The sequence below is a fragment of the Balaenoptera acutorostrata genome, chromosome 11 (genome assembly GCF_949987535.1).
Source record: "Balaenoptera acutorostrata chromosome 11, mBalAcu1.1, whole genome shotgun sequence".
In the NCBI taxonomy this organism is placed as follows: domain Eukaryota; kingdom Metazoa; phylum Chordata; class Mammalia; order Artiodactyla; family Balaenopteridae; genus Balaenoptera; species Balaenoptera acutorostrata.
The window spans coordinates 363,173-383,756 of record NC_080074.1 but is presented as its reverse complement, the minus strand read 5'-3'; the positions used below and the strand labels follow the sequence as shown (position 1 = coordinate 383,756).

At 58.2% G+C, this 20,584-nt stretch overlaps 3 protein-coding genes across 7 annotated transcripts in view; 2 read left to right on the top strand and 1 right to left on the bottom strand.

The window, feature by feature from the left end:
- SBF1 (SET binding factor 1) overlaps nt 1–274 on the bottom strand; it is a 28,962-nt gene extending 28,688 nt beyond the window's left edge. For all 4 annotated transcript variants that reach the window (XM_057557068.1, XM_057557066.1, XM_057557067.1 and 1 more), the window contains exon 1: nt 58–274. In XM_057557068.1, the coding sequence (XP_057413051.1) occupies nt 58–112 (55 nt within the window). In that variant the 5' untranslated portion in view covers nt 113–274. The remainder of the gene's footprint in view (nt 1–57) is intronic.
- Nucleotides 275–4,399: 4,125 nt separating this feature from the next.
- On the top strand, nt 4,400–5,651 carry ADM2 (adrenomedullin 2). The gene is made up of 2 exons (XM_057555884.1): nt 4,400–4,756; nt 5,331–5,651. Exons 1-2 carry the CDS (start codon nt 4,647–4,649, stop codon nt 5,647–5,649), a joined length of 429 nt encoding a protein of 142 aa, XP_057411867.1. The 5' UTR covers nt 4,400–4,646; the 3' UTR covers nt 5,650–5,651.
- A 3,159-nt stretch (nt 5,652–8,810) lies between these two features.
- Nucleotides 8,811–11,251, top strand: MIOX (myo-inositol oxygenase). 2 transcript variants are annotated; one of them, XM_007189253.2, is made up of 10 exons: nt 8,811–8,869; nt 9,312–9,392; nt 9,601–9,681; nt 9,759–9,921; nt 10,075–10,142; nt 10,266–10,375; nt 10,453–10,520; nt 10,608–10,657; nt 10,792–10,904; nt 10,980–11,251. In XM_007189253.2, the coding sequence occupies exons 1-10, from the start codon at nt 8,855–8,857 to the stop codon at nt 11,086–11,088; spliced, it is 858 nt and encodes a 285-aa protein (XP_007189315.1). In that variant the 5' UTR covers nt 8,811–8,854; the 3' UTR covers nt 11,089–11,251. The 2 variants fall into 2 exon arrangements, with proteins under 2 accessions (XP_007189315.1, XP_007189314.1); XM_007189252.3 differs by lacking the exon at nt 8,811–8,869 and adding an exon at nt 8,910–8,972.
- Nucleotides 11,252–20,584: the final 9,333 nt, after the last annotated feature.

The following is a 20,584-nucleotide window of genomic DNA, read 5'->3' as shown; positions in this document are numbered from 1 at the left end:
ACCCTTCCCGGCTCCCGGTCCCCGGCCCTCAGCCCTCGGCCGCGCGCCGGCACTCACCGCGCGGGTGCGGCCCGAACGCCACCAGCACGAAGTAATCCGCGAGCCGCGCCATGGCGAGGGGCGCGGGCGGGCTCCGCGGCTCGGGGACGCGAGGACGGCGCTCTCATGGCCCGGCCCCGGCCCTGGCCCGCGCACCCCGGACGCCTCGGGCCCGCTCCACAGCGGCGGCCAGGGCTTCCGCCGCCATCTTCCCAGCCAGCCGGCCCGCCCGGCCGCGCCGTGCGCCTGCGCGGCCTCGCTCCGCCCCCTGTGGGCGGGGTCCGGAGCGAAGCTCTCTCATTGGACCAGCGGCGCGGGCTCGGTTCCCGGGGGCGGGATTCAGCCGCTCACCACCCTCAAGCGGTGACAGCGACGGCGGCTCGGGCGGGTCAGCGGCAGGCGCGGGCCGGGTCTGGGCGCGCCTCGCCGTCGCGGCTCCCACGCAGGGCGGAGAGGGGTCGGGCCTCGCCTCTGGGAGCTCTGTCTGGGGTCCGCGCGGCTCCCGGGGCTCTCTCCCCCGGCGCTGTCAGTCTGGAGGAAAGCTGGAAGGCCCGGCCCTACCCACAGGTCTCCCAAACTGGGGCCCTAAGCCATCCCCTGGGGCTGCCAGCCTGGTGATAGGGGGGAGTACCCACCCAGGCCCTACCCGTGGGGTTCCCAGCCTGAGGAGGGCTCTGGCCCCACTTGGAAGGCCAGTCTAAGTGAGGTGAAACGCTTAACACATGTACTTTTATTTTTTTATTTCTATTTATTTATTTATTCATTCATTCATTCATGCATTCATTTATTTTCAACACATGTACTTTTTAAAAGGCGCGCTGCACGTCCTGCTGTAAAGAGCCGCGTACTAGGCCGTGAGGCGCCGGGGCCCGGGTGCGCTGCTTGGGAGAAGGCTGCACCACTCAGGGTCCCTGACGGTGCCCAACACCCTCAGGGCCGGGGCCGGCCAGGGCCTCCCCCGCAGTGCCACAGGGATGGGCAAGGGGGACACAGAGTCTAGGGCAGAACACGCTAGGAGAGGAGATGGGGTGGGGGGAGGGGGAGCCTCAGGGCTGCTCGCTGACAGGCTGGGAGGGGGAGGCAGGGTTGAACTTGTTTTGGGGTGACTTTGGCTGCTTCAAGAACCTATGAAGGAACAAACTGCTGGTGTTCCTCCTCCACCCCCTCGCAGGGGCCCGCCTGGAGAATGAGTGGAACCCAACCCAGAGACGAGAGCTGAGGGGGAGGACCACCAGGCTCCCCTCCCTGCCCCTGGGCACATGCCCAGCCACAGCCTCCTCTGCTTCTGTACCGTACTGGGTAGATAGGCTGAGAACCCCTCCTTTTTGCCCCAGCTGTCTTGAGTTGGTTTTTGTCACTTACACCCAAAAAGGTCCTCACCGCCACATTACCACACCACTGAGCTTGTGCATGGGCAGGCAGTGTCCCAGGGAAGCCCTCTGGCCTAGCACATGAGCCCAGGACTGGCTCTTCCACAGAGATGGTGGGGACCCTGCACTCCATTTTGTTCCACCCTCATGCCCTCCTTGCAAGGAGCCCATCCATTCCTTGAGCACCTTAGGGTCAAGGGTAGGTTTGGGGTCACTTCTAGACCATGATAGATAGCCCCACTCAAGTTCCCGGCTACCACACTGTCCACGTTACCCTCAGAGGCACTCGCTGCCGCCCGCTTCCTCCCAGTGTGGCTCCAGTCACCTGTCATCCTGCCAACGTCGTCGCCCCCCCGACTGTTGTCACCGTCCTCACCTGGCAAGCCCCAGCCACGCACAGCCCTGCGCGTCCGTCTCCTCGAGGCCTGCCGTGCCAGCTGCTGCGGAGTGGCCACAGTGACGCCGCGGCCCCAGCTGTGGAGGCCCTCTCCCCACTGCCCAGCCTGCTGGCAGCCGGTCAGCTCTGTTCTCTCTGCAGTCTCCTCTGACCCCCTTCCCGTGCCTCGGAGATGACCCCACTGCCCTCCTTCACAGAGAAAACAGACTCGCATCACCCCAAGTCTGCCCCCCTCAGCCCCGCCTCCCCCTCCACAGCGACCACAGAGGCTCTGCCCCTCCTGCCCCCTCCCCACCTCTGGCTGTTTGCTAGGTACCCCCACCCTCAATCTTGCCCTCTCTATGGACCCTCGCCATCGGGATTACACTCAGTCTCTCCCACCTTAAAACACTCAAGAGAAACCTCCTTAGATGCTGTCTGCCCAGCCAATTGCCACCCTCGCTTTTCCTGCTCCACGGTGATTTCTCTCTAAAGCATCGCTCCAGGGGAACCCCTGGTCTGCTTCCTGTGTGTCTCCGTGGGTGAGCGGTGCTCTGGGTGCCTCCAGAGCGGCGGCTCCGCCACCGAGGACCCGTGCGGGAAGCCCGTGGATTTCCCCCCGGGGGGCACGCGGACACTTACAGACCACAAGTGCCACGAGCTGTGCTGTGCAGGGGCTGTGGGATCACAGGGGGTCTCTGATCCAGTCAAGAGGGATAGGGGCGAAATAAGCTCCCAGGCTGAGGCCTGAGGCCAGAGGACACCCTGCCCGTGGGCTGTCGGGGAAATGAGACCCTAGGCCTGTGGTGGCAGCCAGTGTTCTGAGAGACAGAATGCAATGCCCGACGGCCTAAGAGACTGCGAATTTTTATCTATTTCTTCTTTATTGGTGGGGTGAGTGATACGGTCACATGTGTTTTGGAAAGACGGTACTGGCAGCACTGTGGAAGGCAGATTGAGGGAGGACGGGGGTGCTGGTGGGAGAAGAAGCAGCTGCAGAACCAGGCCCACCCCTGGGGTCCCTTGCCTGCCCCTCTTCCCACGCCAGGTTCTGTCCTCTCTCTTCACTCTCTGTGGGTGATGTTCACCACACTCCTCACCTCTCAGAGCCTTGCCAGCTCCGAAACTCCCCAGACTGTGTTCCAGGGCTGCTTTCTCTTCAGCCTGAGGCCCAGGACGCTGGAGGCCAGCAAGACATTCCTGCCAGGATGTCCCCCAGGTGGCTAACCCCTCCCCCCACTCTTCCTGCATCAGCAAACAGATGGGTGTGCTGACCTTCCTCATCTGCCCCCCCACTCTGCTCTGTTTCTCTGACCCATCCGCTCTGTCCCCACTGCACCCTTCCTGCCAGCCCTTCAGCACCCACCTCCCTGCTGAATTCCACTTTTCTAACATAAATGTGATCACATCACCCACCCTCCTTCCGGTAAAAATAAATAAATAGAAACGGGAATACCTGCTGATGCTTCCCTACCGCTCTTTAACATGGCAGGTGGTCACCACTTGTTGATTTATTCATGCAGCTAATGTTTGTTGAGCTCCCATGGCGTGTGCAGAAGGAGGGACGGAGAGTGACCAGGTCACTCATGATGACCCGATAGAGGGAGCAAGACTGGGGCAGGGAAGACAGAAGAGGAAATACAAATGGGTGCAGAGACGCTCAGATGATCAGAAATGTCTGAGCATGTGATGGGATAATTGTCCCCTCTCAGAGGGACAAAGGGATGAAGAACCCTGGCACCAAGTCCATTATCGGTGGACAGTGCATCAGCTTTGTGGAGAGCGGTTTGGCTCCATCTGTCAACACAAACACGGGCTCACCTTCAGCCAGAATTCCCATGTCTGCGGAAGTATCATATAGAGACACATCCATGAGCTCATGAAGAAGGGTTCTTGCTCTCGGAAAGCTTGGAAATCACCTAATTGCTTCCCAGTAAAGGATCAATTAAGCCACAGAACACCTACATTTTGGTGTAGGATCAACCATAAGAAAGAATGGCAGTCTCTATGTTTACATATATTTTTACCTATATATGCATATGTGTCTGTATATAGTGCACACACACAGGATGCAACCCCCCCTCAACAAAATGCACACAAGAGAAAGTCAAGAACGGGGCACCCATCCGGACCTGGGAGAGGAATCCACCGGATGGCAGTGAGAGGTTCTCACTTTTTACTCATTTAAATTTCTGACAAAAACCAGTTAATACTTCAGTAATAGTGGGGGGTGGGGAGCGGGGAGGGTAGAGTTTTTAGTAATAGAGCTGCTAGGACTTCTTGAGTAGGGGTCTCAAAATCGCCTCTGGCCAGGCCCCTGCCACTCATTGGCGCGGACATTTGGGAGGCGAGGCCCAGGGACCTAGAGGTGGCGGGCGGGACCCAGCCCCGCCGATCGCACTCCGCAGCACCCAGCTCTTTACCCCTCCAGGCTCAGGGCCAGTGTCCCCCACCAGAAGGTGGCGGAGGTGAGGCTGGCCTGCCGGGGTCTCTGCCTGGCCAGCCACCTGCGCTCCCTACGGCCGCCGCCCTCTCTCGGGCGGCGGGCGGAGTTGGGGTCCGGGCGGGAGCACCCCGCCCCGCCCCGCCGGCGCGTCCGGCTCCGCCTCCCTGGAAGACTATTTAGCCCCGAGGTGCTGAAGCTCCGGCCCCAGCAGGGCTCCGACCGCCAGCTGACCGAGGAGGTTCACGCGCCACCGGCAGGAGACTCGCTCGCCCGCTTCGTGTCGCTTTGTGTTGGAGACCCTCGCCGACCCACCGGCGCCAGCCCGCGCGCCCCGAGGTGCGGACGGAAGCGGTGGCTCAGCCTAGGGCCGCCCCCAACACCTGCCCGGCTCACTGCCCCCTCCGGCCCCGCCCTCATGGCCCGGCTCTTGACGGTCACCCTCGGTTGCATCAGCTTCCTCTACCTGCAGCTCCCAGGCGCGCTGTCCCTCGGCCTGGCCCGGAGCCGGCCGCCCGCGCGACCCAGGTGAGCAGGTCTCAGACCAGCCTGGCTGCCGGGGCAGGAAACCGGAGTGCTGGGGGAGGCCTCCCTCCGACCCCTCCCCCTCCCCAGGCCTTCTAGCCCCTGGTTGGGGAAACCCCCCACCTGCTGCTGGGGCTCACCCCCTAGATCAAGGGCCAGCCCCAGGCCTTAAGCAACCCCTGAGCAGGGCAAGAGGCCCCTCTTTCTCTGCCTCTCCTCCTAAGGCATGCCCACTCCTCCACTGGCAAGCAGACCCCTCAAAAGGAAAGGTCAGCTGTGGGAGGCGAGGCTGGAGGGGCCCTCAGGCCTGCCCACCTTCCCCCACCCCAAGGGAAGGGCTGAGAGGGAGTCACCTGAGTCCTGAGCTTAGTGGCCCACAGAGGCCAGGGCTGCCCCTTGCCCAGGGAGGGGCAGGTAGATGGGCTACTGAGATGGCTGAGGGCCAGGCCCTGAGCCCTGAGCTCAGTGGGCTTCCCCTGCCAGTGACCCCAGGCCTGTGTGGAAGGGAAAGCGGGTGGGTTCATGGGTCCCTGAAAGGCTGGCCCACCGGGCTTACTTCCTCCTTCTCCCTCTGCAGGGAGCCCCCAGCCCGGACGCCTTCCAGTGGCTTGCAGTCCCGGCACCCTGCAGCCCGGCCTGTGGTCTGGAAGCTGCACCAGGCCCTCCAGCCCCAGAGGAGTGCCAGCCTGGCCCCGGCTATGGGTCAGCCTCTCCGGAACGGCCCCCGCCGACACTTGGGTCCCCGCAGGCCCCGAGCCCAGCTCCTGCGTGTGGGCTGTGTGCTGGGCACCTGCCAGGTGCAGAACCTCGGCCACCGCCTGTGGCAGCTTGTCGGCTCAGCCGGCCCACACGACTCAGCCCCTGTGGACCCCAGCAGCCCTCACAGCTACGGCTGAGGCGCGGCGGGCCGTACCCCTGCCTGTCCCAGCTGGGATGCTGCGCCCTAATCCCGGAGCTGCAGCTGAGCCCCCAGCCCAGAACCAGCCCCGTAGCTGCTGCAAAGAGCGGTCGCTGGAACAGCGGTGCAGGCCCCTGAGGACACCCCTGCCCCACCCTACCCCCACCAGGTTCTGCAGCAGCCAACCTCGAACAACCGCGGACACAGAAGCCAGTGCACGTGTGTGGACCCAGCAGAGCCTGAACACCCAGGGGCTCTGCCCCTGGGGAGTGTAACACTTGGAGGCGGTTGGCAGCATTAGAGGAGAGGGTCTGCCCAGGCACGTAGGGCAGATACCAGGGACCTGAACACCCTGGGCCACCTCTGGGCAAGCAGGAGAGAGGGGCCTGGAGTGGGCCCAGCATGGTCTCTTCCCTGCTGGTCCTGACATGGTAGGATTAAGGCTGGACTGCCCTGTTCCAGCTGGGCCCAAGGTCGCAATGGAGACTCCCTGCCTGGGTGCCCTGAGGGCAGCTGGGGAAAGGGTGTAGGGGTTCCGGGGCAGAGCAGGGCAGAACACCCTTCCCACTCCCTAGGGCAGGGTGGGAGTGGGGAGGGGCAAATCTCCCAGCGCAAATGTCTCAGTTAAGGCAGAAGCACCACCACCTCGAGGTGGGTAGGGATGGCCGAACAAGGGTTGGGGCTCCGCGGGCCACAGGGACTCCCTGAGCCCCATCCTGCCTGGCGTGGGGACAACAGGAGGCTGGAGCAGGCTTGCCAGGAGCCTGGGGGAGGGGACTGGCCTCAAATAGGAACAAGTCCACAGCCAGAGGGCGGAGTTCTCAGTGTGTGTCTGCCCCCCCCAACCTGGGATGGGGGGAGGGGGAGGGGCTTTAAGTGCTGTGACACCAGAGCCTTTTGCCAGTCCTGTAGTACTGGCACCCTATGCCTCATGGGTTCAGAAATGTGGTTTCCGTTATTTAACAAACGTTCATACAGCACTTAATTTGTCGACGTTTGCCCTGTCACCCTCTCAGCCACCCTGTGAAGAGAGCATGCCTTTATCCTAGCTCTGCAGCCAGAGATCAGGGAGGGGCCTGCGGTCCCTGCAGCCCATACCCTGGGTCGCTGGCAGGCCTGCCCCTCAGACCCCCGGGGGCCCCCTAAGGGCGGGAGGCTCCTGGAGGCTCCATCTGGCCTCCCACCCTTGTGCTTGCTCTTCCAGCTCAGGGCTCGCCTTCCCTCCACCAGGCCCCGTGGGAATAGTTCAGGCTGGTCCCTGCCCCGCTGGGGAGATGAACTGAGGACGGCAGGGGCCCCAGGGGAGGAGCTGAGAGCGCCCAGGCCCTGAGCCCAGGGGAGGCGTGGATGTTGGGGGGAGGCTGGAACAGGTGTGTGCGTGGGGGCTGGATGGGCGGCAGGCTGGGCCTCAGAGCCGGGAGCCTGTGGTCACCGAGGGGTGTCGGTAGAGCAGGCAGGGAGGGGGGCGCTGTGGCACAGGGCCAGGGCGACTGGGGGATGAGGAAGAGGAGGGCTCCAGGAGGGCCGAGTCAGGGAGAGTCAGGAGCTCAGCTCGGCCAAGACCCTCCCTGGCTCCAGCCCTGGGGCAAAGTCCCTTGCGGTCTGGTTCTCCACGCAGGATGGTCCCCCTGCCAGAACACCACCCCACACTGCACCCTCCTTGTGGCAACACAGAATGCCAGGAGCCCCCCAGGATTGCACCACCTGGTGCCCTTGCCGAGGTGCTGCCTGAGCCTTGGGCTGTTTTTCCTTATGGTCACCTGCCATGGTCACAGCATCGCACTGTCGTCCACATGGCCCCTGAGCTCCAGACCGTGTCCTGGCTGCCTATCTGGCACCCCGCTTGGAGGCCTGGTGGCAGCCCCCCAGACCCCCCAGCTCCCCCACCCGCTGCCCTCCCCCTGCTGCTGCCCCTCTCTCTCCTCATCCGGATCCACTGGCCGGCCCTTTGTCCCTTCTCTTGGTCCAAGCCACCACCTGCTTTGGGGTGATGGCTCCAGTCCCCGTCCCACCTCCCCAGTCCCCTCTCCATCCTTGCAGCAAATATTTTCTGAGCACTTGCGGAAACAGCGAATAAACCCCGCCCCCCACCCCCAGGGACTGAGATTCCAGTGGGAGGAGGCAGAGGAAACCAACCTCAAAAGTACAGCGCGTGAGGGATGCACATGCACGTGGGAAGCTGGAGGCGCTGTGGGCTCACAGGGGCCAAGAGCACTTTGCCATTTTAAGTGGGGCCCGGTTGATTCTCAGCGTGGGCAGGAGGAGCCTCGCGGAGTGCCCAGCACCCTCGCATCTCGCCCACTGCCCTCTCCCGTCCCACTGCACCCTGACCACACTCAGTGCCCCGTCCTGCGCCAGAGCGCCGGCCTCTTTCCAATGACGGGACAGTCAGCTCCAGGCGGTGCGGTCCCTGCTGTGTCCTCCCTGCCTAACTCAGCCCACACATGGCCAGTGCTGTGAATTCATCTCTGCGCTGACTCGAGATGGAGCCCCTCACTTCAAGAGCCTGACAAAGACCCCCGGACCAAACGTGAGCCCAAGGCTCCAGCCTCACCCAGTATTAGCGAGAATCACGCCCTTGACAGAATCCTGGGGTTTAGCAAGAGTGCCCTCACCCTTGATGTCTCCACTGGCAATTTTCCCTCCTGACCCCTGCCCACCCACCCCACCCCAGCCCCCCGCCCTGCCTGGTGGCTGTAAATCCCCAGCTGACTGTGCTGGGGATTTACTCTGTGTTCAGAGTGGAGCCCGACCTCTCCCCTCTAGGGAAACGTGAATAAAAGTCTTCTATCCCATTTTAACAAGTGTCAAAATGACTTTCTGAAATAAGCCCCGCCCCGCCCCAAATCCCGGGTGCCTGGGGATGATAGGGTGTTGGGAGGGGCCTACCGCCTGGGGCATGGAGGTGTTTAAAGCTTGGGAAGCAGGAGTGGGAGTCTGGCTACAGAGCAGCCTCGACCTCCCAGGCAGGTCAGTTGCTCCAGGGACGCTGAGGTTGGCTGGCGTTGGGGGGGGCGGGGGGGGGCCGGGCCGCTGGGGCTGCTCCTGTGCTGACACATTAACTCTCAGAGGCCAGGAGGAGGGTGGATGGTCACTCATTACCGAGGGCCAAGGCCAAGGGGCTGGGTGGTGTCCGGTCACTTATGTAACCTGTGGGCATATATACGGGCACCCGGGCCTGCAGAGCTCTGCCCCCTCGCAGGATGAAGGTGGCTGTGGTGAGCACCCCGGACCCCGCACAGCCTGCTCCCTCGGGGAAGGGGCAGCAGCACCATGCCCTCTCCCAGCGGGTTTCTGCCGGCCCACTCATCTGGGTCAAAGGTCTCCGTCCTTCCTGTCGTGGTCTAGCTGGGGCAAGGGTCGTCGGCCCAACCCCTGGGCTCCCTGCGGACCCAGGTCTCGAGAAGGAGATGCCGGGTAGGGGTGCTTCCAGAGCCGTGCATCACTGGGGAAGCAGGCATCCTCGGCATCCACCCTGCAGCTAAGGACACCAGGAGCCTGGAGTATCCACCCACCTGTGCTGGGAGGGGCTGTGCCCTGGGGCGCCCACTGCATCTCGGCTGCTCCACTTCTGACAGTCTCGTGCCCCCTTGGGGATGTCCTCACTTCCTCATGGAGCTGGCATTGTGGTGAAATGGGTTCACTCCCCCACCCAACCAGGACCCGGACCCTTCCCTGGTCTACCGGCCTGATATGGAGCCAGAGGCAGCCAAAGACAAGGGCAGCTTCCGAAACTACACGGTGAGCACCTGCGGCCGCCCCCCACTCCGCCCCTGCCTCTCCCGCCCCTGGGAAGGGCAGCACCTGTCCCCTTGCACAGCTCCAGAGGCCACCCTGGGGATACCCCGTTCACATCTTGTGGGGCCAGGCCCGGGAGAGGGAGGCAGTGGCCCCCTGGGTGTGAAGGGCAGGGGTTGGCGAGCTGCCCGGCGGACCCTCTGGCTTGCAGTCCGGCCCTCTCCTGGACCGTGTCTTCACCACCTACAAGCTTATGCACACGTGGCAGACCGTGGACTTCGTCAGGAGGAAGGTAGCTGGACGACTCCTAACCCGAACCCCCCGAGGGCCGGCCCTGGGGCTACGCTGACCTCTCCCTTACTGGCCCAGCATGCCCAGTTTGGGAGCTTCTCCTATAAGAGAATGACTGTCATGGAGGCTGTGGACATGCTGGATGGGCTGGTGGACGAGTCGGACCCCGACGTGGACTTCCCCAACTCCTTCCACGCCTTCCAGACGGCCGAGGGCATCCGGAAGGCCCATCCCGACAAGGGTGTGCTCCCCACCCGCCCCAGCTGGTGGTGGGGGAGGGTAGAGGTCTGGCCCTCTCCCAGCAGGCCCTGCCTCCCACCCCAGCCCCAAGGCTGTCCCTCTGCCCTGGCCCCTGCACCCCCTCTAGCCTGCCCTGCCTCTCTCTCTCCCCCAGACTGGTTCCACCTCATCGGGCTCCTGCACGACCTGGGGAAGGTCCTGGCTCTGGCAGGGGAGCCTCAGGTGAGGAGAGGGGTGGAGGGGGTGGGCAGGGCGGGGCCCAGGGCAGCCTCGGCTCTGGGCTCTGGACACCCACTTGGTGGGCAGGCCAGTCAGGCCCACCCACCGCTGCCTGTCCCTCCCCAGTGGGCAGTCGTTGGAGACACCTTCCCAGTTGGCTGCCGTCCCCAAGGCTCTGTGCTTTTCTGTGACTCTACCTTCCAGGACAACCCTGACCTCCAGGATCCTCTGTACAGGTATGCCTCCCTCGCCGTTGGTCCTCCCCTCTGCGGGGTGTTCCTGAGCCCCCCTCACCCTCTGTCTCTCCCTGCAGCACAGAGCTTGGCATGTACCAGCCCCACTGTGGGCTCGAGAACGTCCTCATGTCCTGGGGCCATGACGGTGAGGCCAGTTAGAGACAGGAACAGTGGGGACCGAGGTGGGGGCCATGCCTCTGGGTGCCTGGTGGTGACACCCTCTCTCCCACAGAGTACTTGTACCTGATGATGAAGTTCAACAAATTCTCCCTCCCACCGGAGGTAGGTGTGGGGGAGGAACCAAACCAAGAGCCCCGCCCAGCCTGGCCCAGTCCATCCCAGTTCATCCCAGTGCAGCCCAGCCTGGCCCAGTCCAGCCCAAGCTGGAGCGTGGGGTGTGGTTCCTCCTGCCCCAGGCCTTCTACATCATCCGGTTCCACTCCTTCTACCCGTGGCACACGGGCGGCGACTACCAGCAGCTGTGCAATGAGCAGGACTTGGCCATGCTGCCCTGGGTGCAGGAGTTCAAGTATGGTCATGCCCGTGGGGGGGAGGGGGGGAGGGCACTCGGGGCTTCATGAGGCCCTGTCCCTCTGCGCTGCAGCAAGTTCGATCTCTACACCAAGAGCTCTGACCTGCCAGATGTGGACAAGCTGCGGCCCTACTACCAGGGGCTCATTGACAAGTACTGCCCTGGTGTCCTCCACTGGTGACCGGCCTGCCCACACCCGGCTGGGTGCCCTGGGGTGACAGCCACTGTCAGGCACAGTGACGACCCACCCTGGCCTTTCTAGGGGACCCCACATACCCACCTGCGTTCCCTGCCCTGTGGGCCCCTCTCCTCGGTTGCAATAAAGACTTTGAAGCAGCTCGTGAGTCTGACCCTCAAACCCTCATTGAGGCCGAGGCGTGTCGTGGCAGGGCAGTCGCTTGGGGGAGCGGGGGGCGGGAGAGGCAAGTCCGCGACCTCGTGGACACGCGTGCCCGGCCATTCCTGCTGCCATTCGTCCTCCCAGCTCTGGCGTCAGAACCTGGGGTCACCCTGCCCACCTCCACATTCTGAAAACAGCCACCAAGTCCTCTGGGCTCAGTCCCCTTCAAGAAAGCAATAATACAAAATACCTAATAGCTAGAAGAACGCACTACAGGAAACATCATGATAAATGGTCAGGTTAACTGCCATGAACACGACCCACGAGAACACGCCAAGAAACCCTCCGTGGGCCCCAAGGTGCAGCCCTCACCTTGGCCGACAATCAACTTCTTTTGCTTGTGGTTTCGTCCCCCAAGTGTGCACCCCTCATGCTGCAGTTCAGCGTCTGCCTTCCCTCTACTAGCGGTTTATTCCTTTGAAGAAAGTGGCTCATGTGTCTAGGGACTTCCTGTTGGGATTTGCTGGTTGCGTCCCCATGGTATCTATTAATATACTTTCCTCATCTTTCTTGCTAATTGGTAAATAAATTTAGAGGCTTAGTCGGATTCAGCTTTGACTTGTTGAGGGCAGGGGTGCCCTAGAGGTGGGGGCTGTGCTTTATCAGGAAGCCCCACTGTTTCCTGTGTTGTCAGAAGCTGCTGTGTGGCAGTTTCGGGTCTGAGAACACCCTCCACCGGATAGAGTGAGAACAGCAAGTCTCCAGTTCCATCCTCACTCACCTGGTAGAACCGGGCCGTAAAGAACAGCTCCCCTGGTGCTGTTTGGCTCCTGTTTGTGGAGGAAAGGGAAGTAAATGCTCCTGTCTCTCTCTTAATTTACCATTTTGCAAGATCTGGTTCCCTAGCACCCTTCAAACATGATCAAGTTGTCTGTTTTTGAATGAAGAAAGTGTAGATTTCAGCATATTTGCGCTTCAGTGAGTTATTCTTACTGGTGCTCAGACAGGGTTGGGGAGGGTCTTTCCTGTGGGCCCCTGGCTCCTTCTGACGATCGCAAGGGTCTCTGGGATGTCTTGCTGTCTGGTGTAACAAGACGCCCGACTGTTTGTTTCCTGTGTCTGCTGTAACAATCTACCACAAGCTTGGTGACTTAAAACAACAGAAATTTATTCTCTCAAGTTCCGGAAAGAAGCCAGAAGTCTGAGATCAATGTGTCAGCAGGGGCCCCTCCGGAGGCTCCGGGAAGATCCAGCCTCAGGTGGCAGGCAGCACACCCTGGCTGCTGGATGCCTGTCTCTTCTCTGCCTTCACGCGGCTCCTTCTCTGTGTGTCTATCTCCCTCTGCCCCTCTTATAAAGACACTGGTGATGGCATTTAGTGCCCAACCAGACTATCCAGGATGACCTCCTCATCTCAAGGTCCATAATTATATCTGCAAGATGCTTTTTCCAAGTAAGGTCACGCTCACAAGTTCCAGGGATCGGATGTAGACATCTTTGGGGGCCATTTTCCAGTTTACCACAGAGGCTGCCCTAGACGTAGAATTGGCCCTTTCTCCAAGGAACCTTGGTTTTGCTGAGTGGGAGGTGGTATTGCAAATCCACGTGCTGGGGCTGAAGACCCAATCACTTCTTTTTTTTTTTTTTTTTTTTTTTTAGAGGGAAGGATTATTTATTTATTTATTTATTTATTTATTTATTTATTTATTTATGGCTGTGTTGGTTCTTTGTTTCTGTGCGAGGGCTTCCTCTAGTTGCGGCAAGCGGGGGCCACTCTTCAACGTGGTGCGCGGGCCTCTCACTATCGCGGCCTCACTTGTTGCGGGGCACAGGCTCCAGACGCGCAGGCTCAGTAGTTGTGGCTCACGGGCCCAGCTGCTCTGCAGCATGCGGGATCTTCCCAGATCAGGGCTCGAACCCGTGTCCCCTGCATTGGCAGGCAGATTCTCAACCCCTGCACCACCAGGGAAGCCCCCCAATCACTTCTTGAATGTCCACTGGTTGTAGCCGTGAAAGGTGGCGTTGCCCACTGCCCTCCCTGCCTTGCCTAGGCTGCTGCACGGTCAGACCCTCCTGTTCCGCTCAAACCCCAGCCCGGCCCTCCCTGTGTACCCCAGCCCCTCTGTGCCCTGGTGTCAGGAGAGGATGGGCTCGAGTGTGTCAAGAGGCTTTGCCCAAGCTCTTCCCTACTCCCTGTGCTTCCTTCTGGAGAATTCCTTTCTGCCCTGGGCTCCCTCGCACCGTCCCTGGGCAGCCTTCCCAGCTGCGGCCCCCTCTCAGCCTTTGAGCTCAGGCAGGCCAGGTGCAGGGCGCCAAGGGGGTCCCTCCTTAGAGTTGCTTGTGGGGTGCAGGGGGCTCTGAGCCTGGACTGGATGTGGGCAACGGGGCCTCTCAGCCTTCCCGAGAGCAGGGAAGAGGCTGGGGTGGGGAAGAGAAACATGAGCCCCGGAGCTGGGGCAGGGGGATATTTGACAGACTGCCCCTCTGGGCCCGAAGTTATCACCCTGAAACCACCCCGGGGGAGCCTCCCCAGTGCAGAGCAGGAGTGGCCACCTTTGCCCCTGCCCCTGGGTCCCCAGGCCTCTCTGTGGCCCTGCAGACCCTAACCTGGCCATCTCCAAAAAGGCCCCAGTGTGGGGGAAGGGCAGCGGGGGCCAGGGTTCCCTTAATTCTGTCTACCAGGGCCCCGCTGGGAGCCTCAGGGCACTGGGACAGCTGAGGAGCCCGCAGAGAGGAGGAGGGGCTTGGCTCTCCCTCCAGCCTGCTCTGCTTTCCGCCACCGACCCGCTGCCTCACTGCACCCGCCCCTCCTGCAGCTCCTGAGCCAACTCTGCCTCCCGCCGGCTCCCACGGCCTGGGTCAGGCCTTCCAGCACCCTTCTAACTAGCCACGTTTCTCTGTCAAGGAGCCAGTTTCTTCTAAGAGAGTGGTAGCAAGCCACAGAGTCTTAGAGGAATGTAGAATTTGTTATCAGGCCCGTTTGGGGCTGAAAGTTGGCAACGCCTGCTGGTAATGAAAATCTGGCGGGTTCGTGGCCTGCAGGAGCACGGCGGCTGATTGTGGCCTTTGCTGCTCTGGCCAGGCCGAGGGCACTGCGAGCGGGCACTAGAGGAAGGTGGCTGCTTCCAAGGGCACTGACGGCCTAAGAAAATACGACGAGTTCAAATCCCTAAATTTCAGGCTCAAGCCTGGACTGAAAGAGAAACAGTCTGTGACTGTACCCAGACCGCAGCCCTTAGGGCTTGGCTGGCAGCTGCCCGGCTGCCCCCGAAACTCCAGGCTGTCAGGGGCCTGTGAGGTCACTGCTGTTTTCACCCAGAGACATCGTTGCCTTTTCATTGAGCCCACATTCCCACGGTGACAGAATGTCACAATGGGGGCAGCGGTCGTGGCCGTGTCCCTCTAGTCCTCACTCTTGCGGTTTAAAAAAAGGTAAGTTTTACTTAAGAATGTCTTTTTTTATCTTTTGGGCCGCGCCATGTGGCTTGCGGGATCTTAGTTCCCCAACCAGGGATTGAACCCAGGCCCTCGGCAGTGAAAGCGCCGAGTCCTGACCACTGGACGGCCAGGGAATTCCCGAGAATTGTCTTTGATGGAGTAGTAAAAGCTATTGATACTGTTAAGTCTCCTCCTTGAGTGCAGCTCTTTTCTAAGCTGGGGGGGAGAGGAAGCTCTGTGCGGGCATCAGCAGGTTGGCTGCCTAGGGAGAGCGGGTGTGGCCCCAGCTGCCAGCTCAGCGGGTCGGTCTTACTCGGGAGAACAACTGACAAACACACCCGAGTCACTCAGCCTTGGGGATTTGGTGATCATTTCCTCAAAAATGGACAAAGTGAGGGTTTCCCTGGTGGCGCAGTGGTTAAGAATCCGCCTGCCAATGCAGGGGGACATGGGTTCGAGCCCTGGTCCGGGAAGATCCCACATGCCGCAGAGCAACTAAGCCCGTGCGCCACAACTACTGAGCCTGCGTGCCGCATCGAAGAGTAGCCCCCGCTTGCTGCAACTAGAGAAAGCCCCCGCGCAGCAACGAAGACCCAACACAGCCAAAAATAAATAAATAAATAAATAAACAAATTTATTGTTAAAAAAATGGACAAAGGAAAACGATGACAGCATTTATTGCCAATGATAACATGTAGCTTTCAAGAAAAAAATTGGGATTTGGGAAAACTTGCGTCCACCACCGTGAACTTGACAGCTTCCTCATACTTAAAGATTTGTCTGATAAGGTGGATGGTGAAATTAATGAGTGTGGTTTTTTTAGACTGTACGATGGAATGTGTCAACATCTGGAAGATTTGCATAACTCACTGAGCCAAGATTTTCCAAATGACCAATATGTGACCCACCAAAATCACACCTGAGTAAAAATATCCATTCAGAGTGCAAGATGCACACATGGATTTTCACATGGCAGAGGACAGAAAGCTCACTGGTAAGGTTTCAGATTCCAAATTGCAGTAAACCCCCAAGAAACTACCGCTCACACCCCACGACCCCAATTCAGTGATCTGCTGGAGTGGTGCAGCCACCAGTGGAAGCCCCAGCCGGGGTGCCAGTTTGGAGACGGTGCCCCTGGGAGTCGGGCTGTGGAAAACGCCCGGTGTCTGGGAGCCACCTGGTGCACGTGGGCAAGCGGCTCTCACTCCTGCACCCTCAACCCCTGGAGAAGCTGTTGCTGCCTGCCCCAGTGACCGGGTGGTGCTGCACGTGGAATGCGCTTCTCAAGGAAGCAGCGCTTCCTCCCACAGACAGCCCTCCGAGCTGGGCAAGGCCAGCCACGTGGCTGTTCTGAGCACCTCGGCCGCTGAATGAGCAGGCAGCTGACGGGCGTGACCAGTGCTGACCTCCACTGGGAAAGGGCTGCTGGTGCACGACTGAGAGGCCAGGAGAACTGGGAACAAGCTGCTGGAGACCCATAGATGTGCACTGCCGAGTCCAGGAGCCAGCTTAGTGGAAGACGGCAGCGCCCTCTGCAGACGGGCCCGAGGGCTCAGATACCTCAAGATGGTGAGCGTGGAGGCCCGACCAGCCCTACCTCGTGATTGTTGCAGGACCAAGCACAACCTGTATTTTTTCCTTGCTGTCCTTCAAACATCTTCTGGTGGCTAACTTCACTGTTCAATGAGATGTGAGGTGTAGAATTTTGAGATGCGACTGTACTGAGCTCAGGGGTGGGTGTCCAGCTGGAGTCTGGAAGTGATGTGGGTTCCTCCCCACCTGGCACGAGCGAGGGGTTTCGCGTGGGATGTAGAGTGGCCGCCTTGCGTTAGTGGAACGCTGTGTGGGAGTGGGGAGGGAGTGTGAATCAGAAAGATGGACTCATCAGGGGCCTGGGCACCCAAGGGGGTGGGTGTTGGAACTCTTCCTGTGGACGGAGGCTCTGCCTTGCCACGAGTCTGGGTGGGAGGCTGGGCTGCACTTCCTCTCCCACCTTTCCTTTTGGAAGTCAAGAAGGGGAGACACTTGGTGCTCGCCCAGCAGCCATGGGGCCCACATCCCAGCCCCACTGGACTCCGGAGTCAGCCCTGGGTCCCGGCACTGTGCGTCCTCACCAGGCCAGGCTGTGGTAAGGTTTTGCCTCTGGTCAATCTTAGTAAGTTTATTCTTGGTAAAGGGACGTTCAAGTGAATTACTGGCTCATTGCATTTGTATGTTTATTCATTTATGGGTATTTTTTTGAAGCTTGGGAAGATTGTGTTGCATCAGATGACTGAACAGTTAAAAAATAAATTAAGTTTGTAAAGCACTTAGAATATTTTAGGCATTTAAAATTTATAAATGGACCCTTCAGAGTTATTGCTAAAACCTGCTAGAGTTAAATAGAAGAGAGAAAATGAAAGTACATGGATTGGGAGACTCACTCTTGTTAAGAAGACAATACAGTTAACCCTTGAACAACTCTGGTTTGAACTGCACGGTCCACTTGTATGTGGATTTTTTTCACTAAATACATATTACAGCACCACATGACCCTCGGTAGGTTGAATCTGTGGATTTGGAACCTCGGATATGGACGGCAAACTGTAAGGTTATCCTCGGATTTTCGACTGGTTAGGGACGGCGTTCCTAACCTCAGTGCTGTTCAAGGGTCAACTGTACTATTCCATGCAATCTCTATCAAAATTCCAATGGCACTTTTTTTTTTTTTGCAGAAATAAAAAAATCCATTCTAAAATCTCAAGGGATCCCAAATAGCCAAAAAATCTTGAAAAACAATAAAGCTAAAGGACTCACACTTCCCAATTTCAAAACTCACTATAAAGCTACAGTAATTAAAACAATGTGAGGGACTTCCCTGGCAGTCCAGTGGTTAAAACTCCCCACTTCCACTGCAGAGGGAGTGGGTTTGATCCCTGATCTAGGAATAATGATCCAGCGCACCACGTGGCGAGGCCAAAAAAAAGGGGGGGGGCAAAGGACTTGGATAGACAGTTTTCCAAAGGAGATACACAAATGGCCAATAAGCACATGAACATATGCTCAACATCATTAGCCGTTAGGCAAATGTAAATCAAAACCACTTTGAGGGCTTCCCTGGTGGCGCAGTGGTTGAGAATCTGCCTGCCAATGCAGAGGACACGGGTTCGAGCCCTGGTCTGGGAAGATCCCACATGCCACGGAGCGGCTAGGCCCGTGAGCCACAACTACTGAGCCTGTGCGTCTGGAGCCTGTGCTCCGCAACAAGAGAGGTCGCGATAGTGAGAGGCCCGCGCACCGCGATGAAGAGTGGTCCCTGCTCGCCGCAACTAGAGAAAGCCCTCGCACAGAAACGAAGACCCAACACAGCCAAAAATAAAATATAAAACAACAACAACAACAACAACAACAAAACCACTTTGAGGGCTTCCCTGGTGGCGCAGTGGTTAAGAATCCACCTGCCAGTGCAGGGGACACGGGTTCGAGCCCTGGTCCAGGAAGATCCCACATGCCGCGGAGCAACTAAGCCCGCAAGCCACAACTACTGAGCCCATGTGCCACAACTACTGAAGCCTGCGCACCTAGAGCCCACGCTCGGCAACAAGAGAGGCCACTGCAATGAGAAGCCTGCGCACCACAACGAAGAGTAGCCCCCGCTCGCTGCAACTAGAGAAAGCCCACACGCAGCAACAAAGACCCAATGCAGCCAAAAATAAATAAATAAATTAAAAAACAAAACAAAACAAAAACAAACCACTTTGAGATACTATTTCTTACCCATGAGGATGGCTTTTATCAAAAACGGGAAAATAACAAGTGTTAGTGAGGATGTGAAGAAACGGAAACCCTGGTACACTGCTGGAGGGAATGTAAAATTTAAAAGATGCAGCTGCTGTGATAAAGTTTGGTGGGTCCTCAAAAAGTCTACCATAAAATTGCCATGTGATCCTGCAATTCTACTTCTAGGTATACATCCAAAAGAACTGAAAGCAGGGACTCAAAACAGATACTTGTGCACTCACGTTCACAGCAACATTATTCACAATAGCCAAAATGTGATAATTACCCAAATGTCTAGTGATGGATCAATGGACAAAATGTGGCATAAACATACAATGGAATATTATTCAGCCATAAAAAGGAATGAAGTTCTGACACAGGCTACTGCACGGATATACCTTGAAAATATTATGCTAAGTGAAAGAAGCCAGACATATAAGGGCACAAATTGTATGATTCTATTTACATGAAGTGTCCAGAATAGCTAACTCCATGAAGACAAAAAGTAGATTAGTGGTTGCTGAGGTCATGGGAAGGAGGGGTTGGAAGATGCCAGCTAGGCATACCAGGGTTTCTTCTTGAGATGATAAAAAGGTTTTAAAATTGACTATGGTGATTGATGCACAACTCTGTGAATCTACTGAAAGCCACTGAACTGTGTCCTTTAAGTGGGTGAGTTGTACGGCACATGAATTGCATCTCAAAGCTGTTATGGAAAACAAAAACACCTCCCCCGCCCCGCTCCCAAAGAGACTCATACACTGAGCTTAAAAGCCTAAGAAAAAGATCAGGTTTTTCCATTTTAAATATATTACAGTTGTCCCTCTGTATCCAAGGGGGATTGGTTCCAGGAATCCCCCCAGACACCAAAATCCACGGATGCTCAAGTTCCCTTACATAAAATGGTGTAGTGTTTGCATAAACTAACACACATCCTCCATACACTCTAAATCGTCTCTAGATTACTTGTAATACCTAACACAAGGGAAATGCTATGTAAATAGTTGTTGATTGTGCAGCCAATTCTTGTTTTTTGGAACTTTCTGGAATTTTTTTTGATGATTTTCAACCCGAGGGTGGTTGAGTCCATGGATGCGGAAGCTGAGGATACAGAGGGCCGACTGTACTTTTTTTTGTTTGTTTGTTTTTGTTTTCTATTCCGTTGATTTTTGCTCATTTTTAAAAATATTTATTTATGGCTGTGTCGGGTCTTAGTTGCGGCAAGCGGGATCTTTTGTCGTGGCGTGCAGGCTCTCTAGTTGCGGCGTGCGGGCTTAGTTGCCCCGTGGCATGTGGGATCTTAGTGTCCGGACCAGGGGTCGAACCCGAATCCCCTGCGTTGGAAGGCAGATTCTCAACCATCTTCTTCCCACCAGGGAAGTCCCTGGGCTGTTATGTACTGTCTTAAGCCAAAGGTCAACTTATAGATCATTTAACTGTGTCTAAGAGCATCCGAAGGCTCAGGTCACAGGTCCCCTTGAGCCACGTGTGACAGTGGGCACGGGCTGAGCGTGGAGCACTGTCTACTTGGGTCAGTTGGGGGGGGGGGGCTCAGTGACTTGGGGGGAGGGGTTGGGCACACTGGGGGGCTCTCCAGGGGTCTGTGAGGTGAGAGCATGAGGGGTAGGGGCTGAGGACAGAGCCAGGCACAGGGGAGGCAGTGACTTCCTGATTGACGACCCATCTCCAAACCGAAACTTGGACAGTGCCTTCAACTCCTGCTCCCAGGAAGCGGTCAGAACACAGGTGGTCATATGTGTCCTCCCTCTTCCGGCCCTGGCCCAGGGCCTCTGCTCCTCCTTGCTCTCCTCACCCACGCCCCATTCTGCTGTCAGCGGCCTGACGAGTTCCCTCCCCCATCTCTCCTCCACCCCTGCCTAGGCAAGGGCCAGTGTGCTGACCCTTCAGTTCTGCCCTGAGATGAGGAAGCAGGAGCGGGAGAGTAGGAAGGGGCTGCGTTCTGGTGAATTCTCCAGCCCTCAAGATGGTTTCAGGCCCCACATTCCAGCACCAACCTCGTAGCCTTGATGTGTAGAGCTGACAGGTCGGCCAGGCTGTGCTGCACTGAGGCTCACGGCTTCAGGCAGCACCAGCTCAGACCCTTGCGTCCATTTTATAGACGAGAATGTTGAGGACTGCA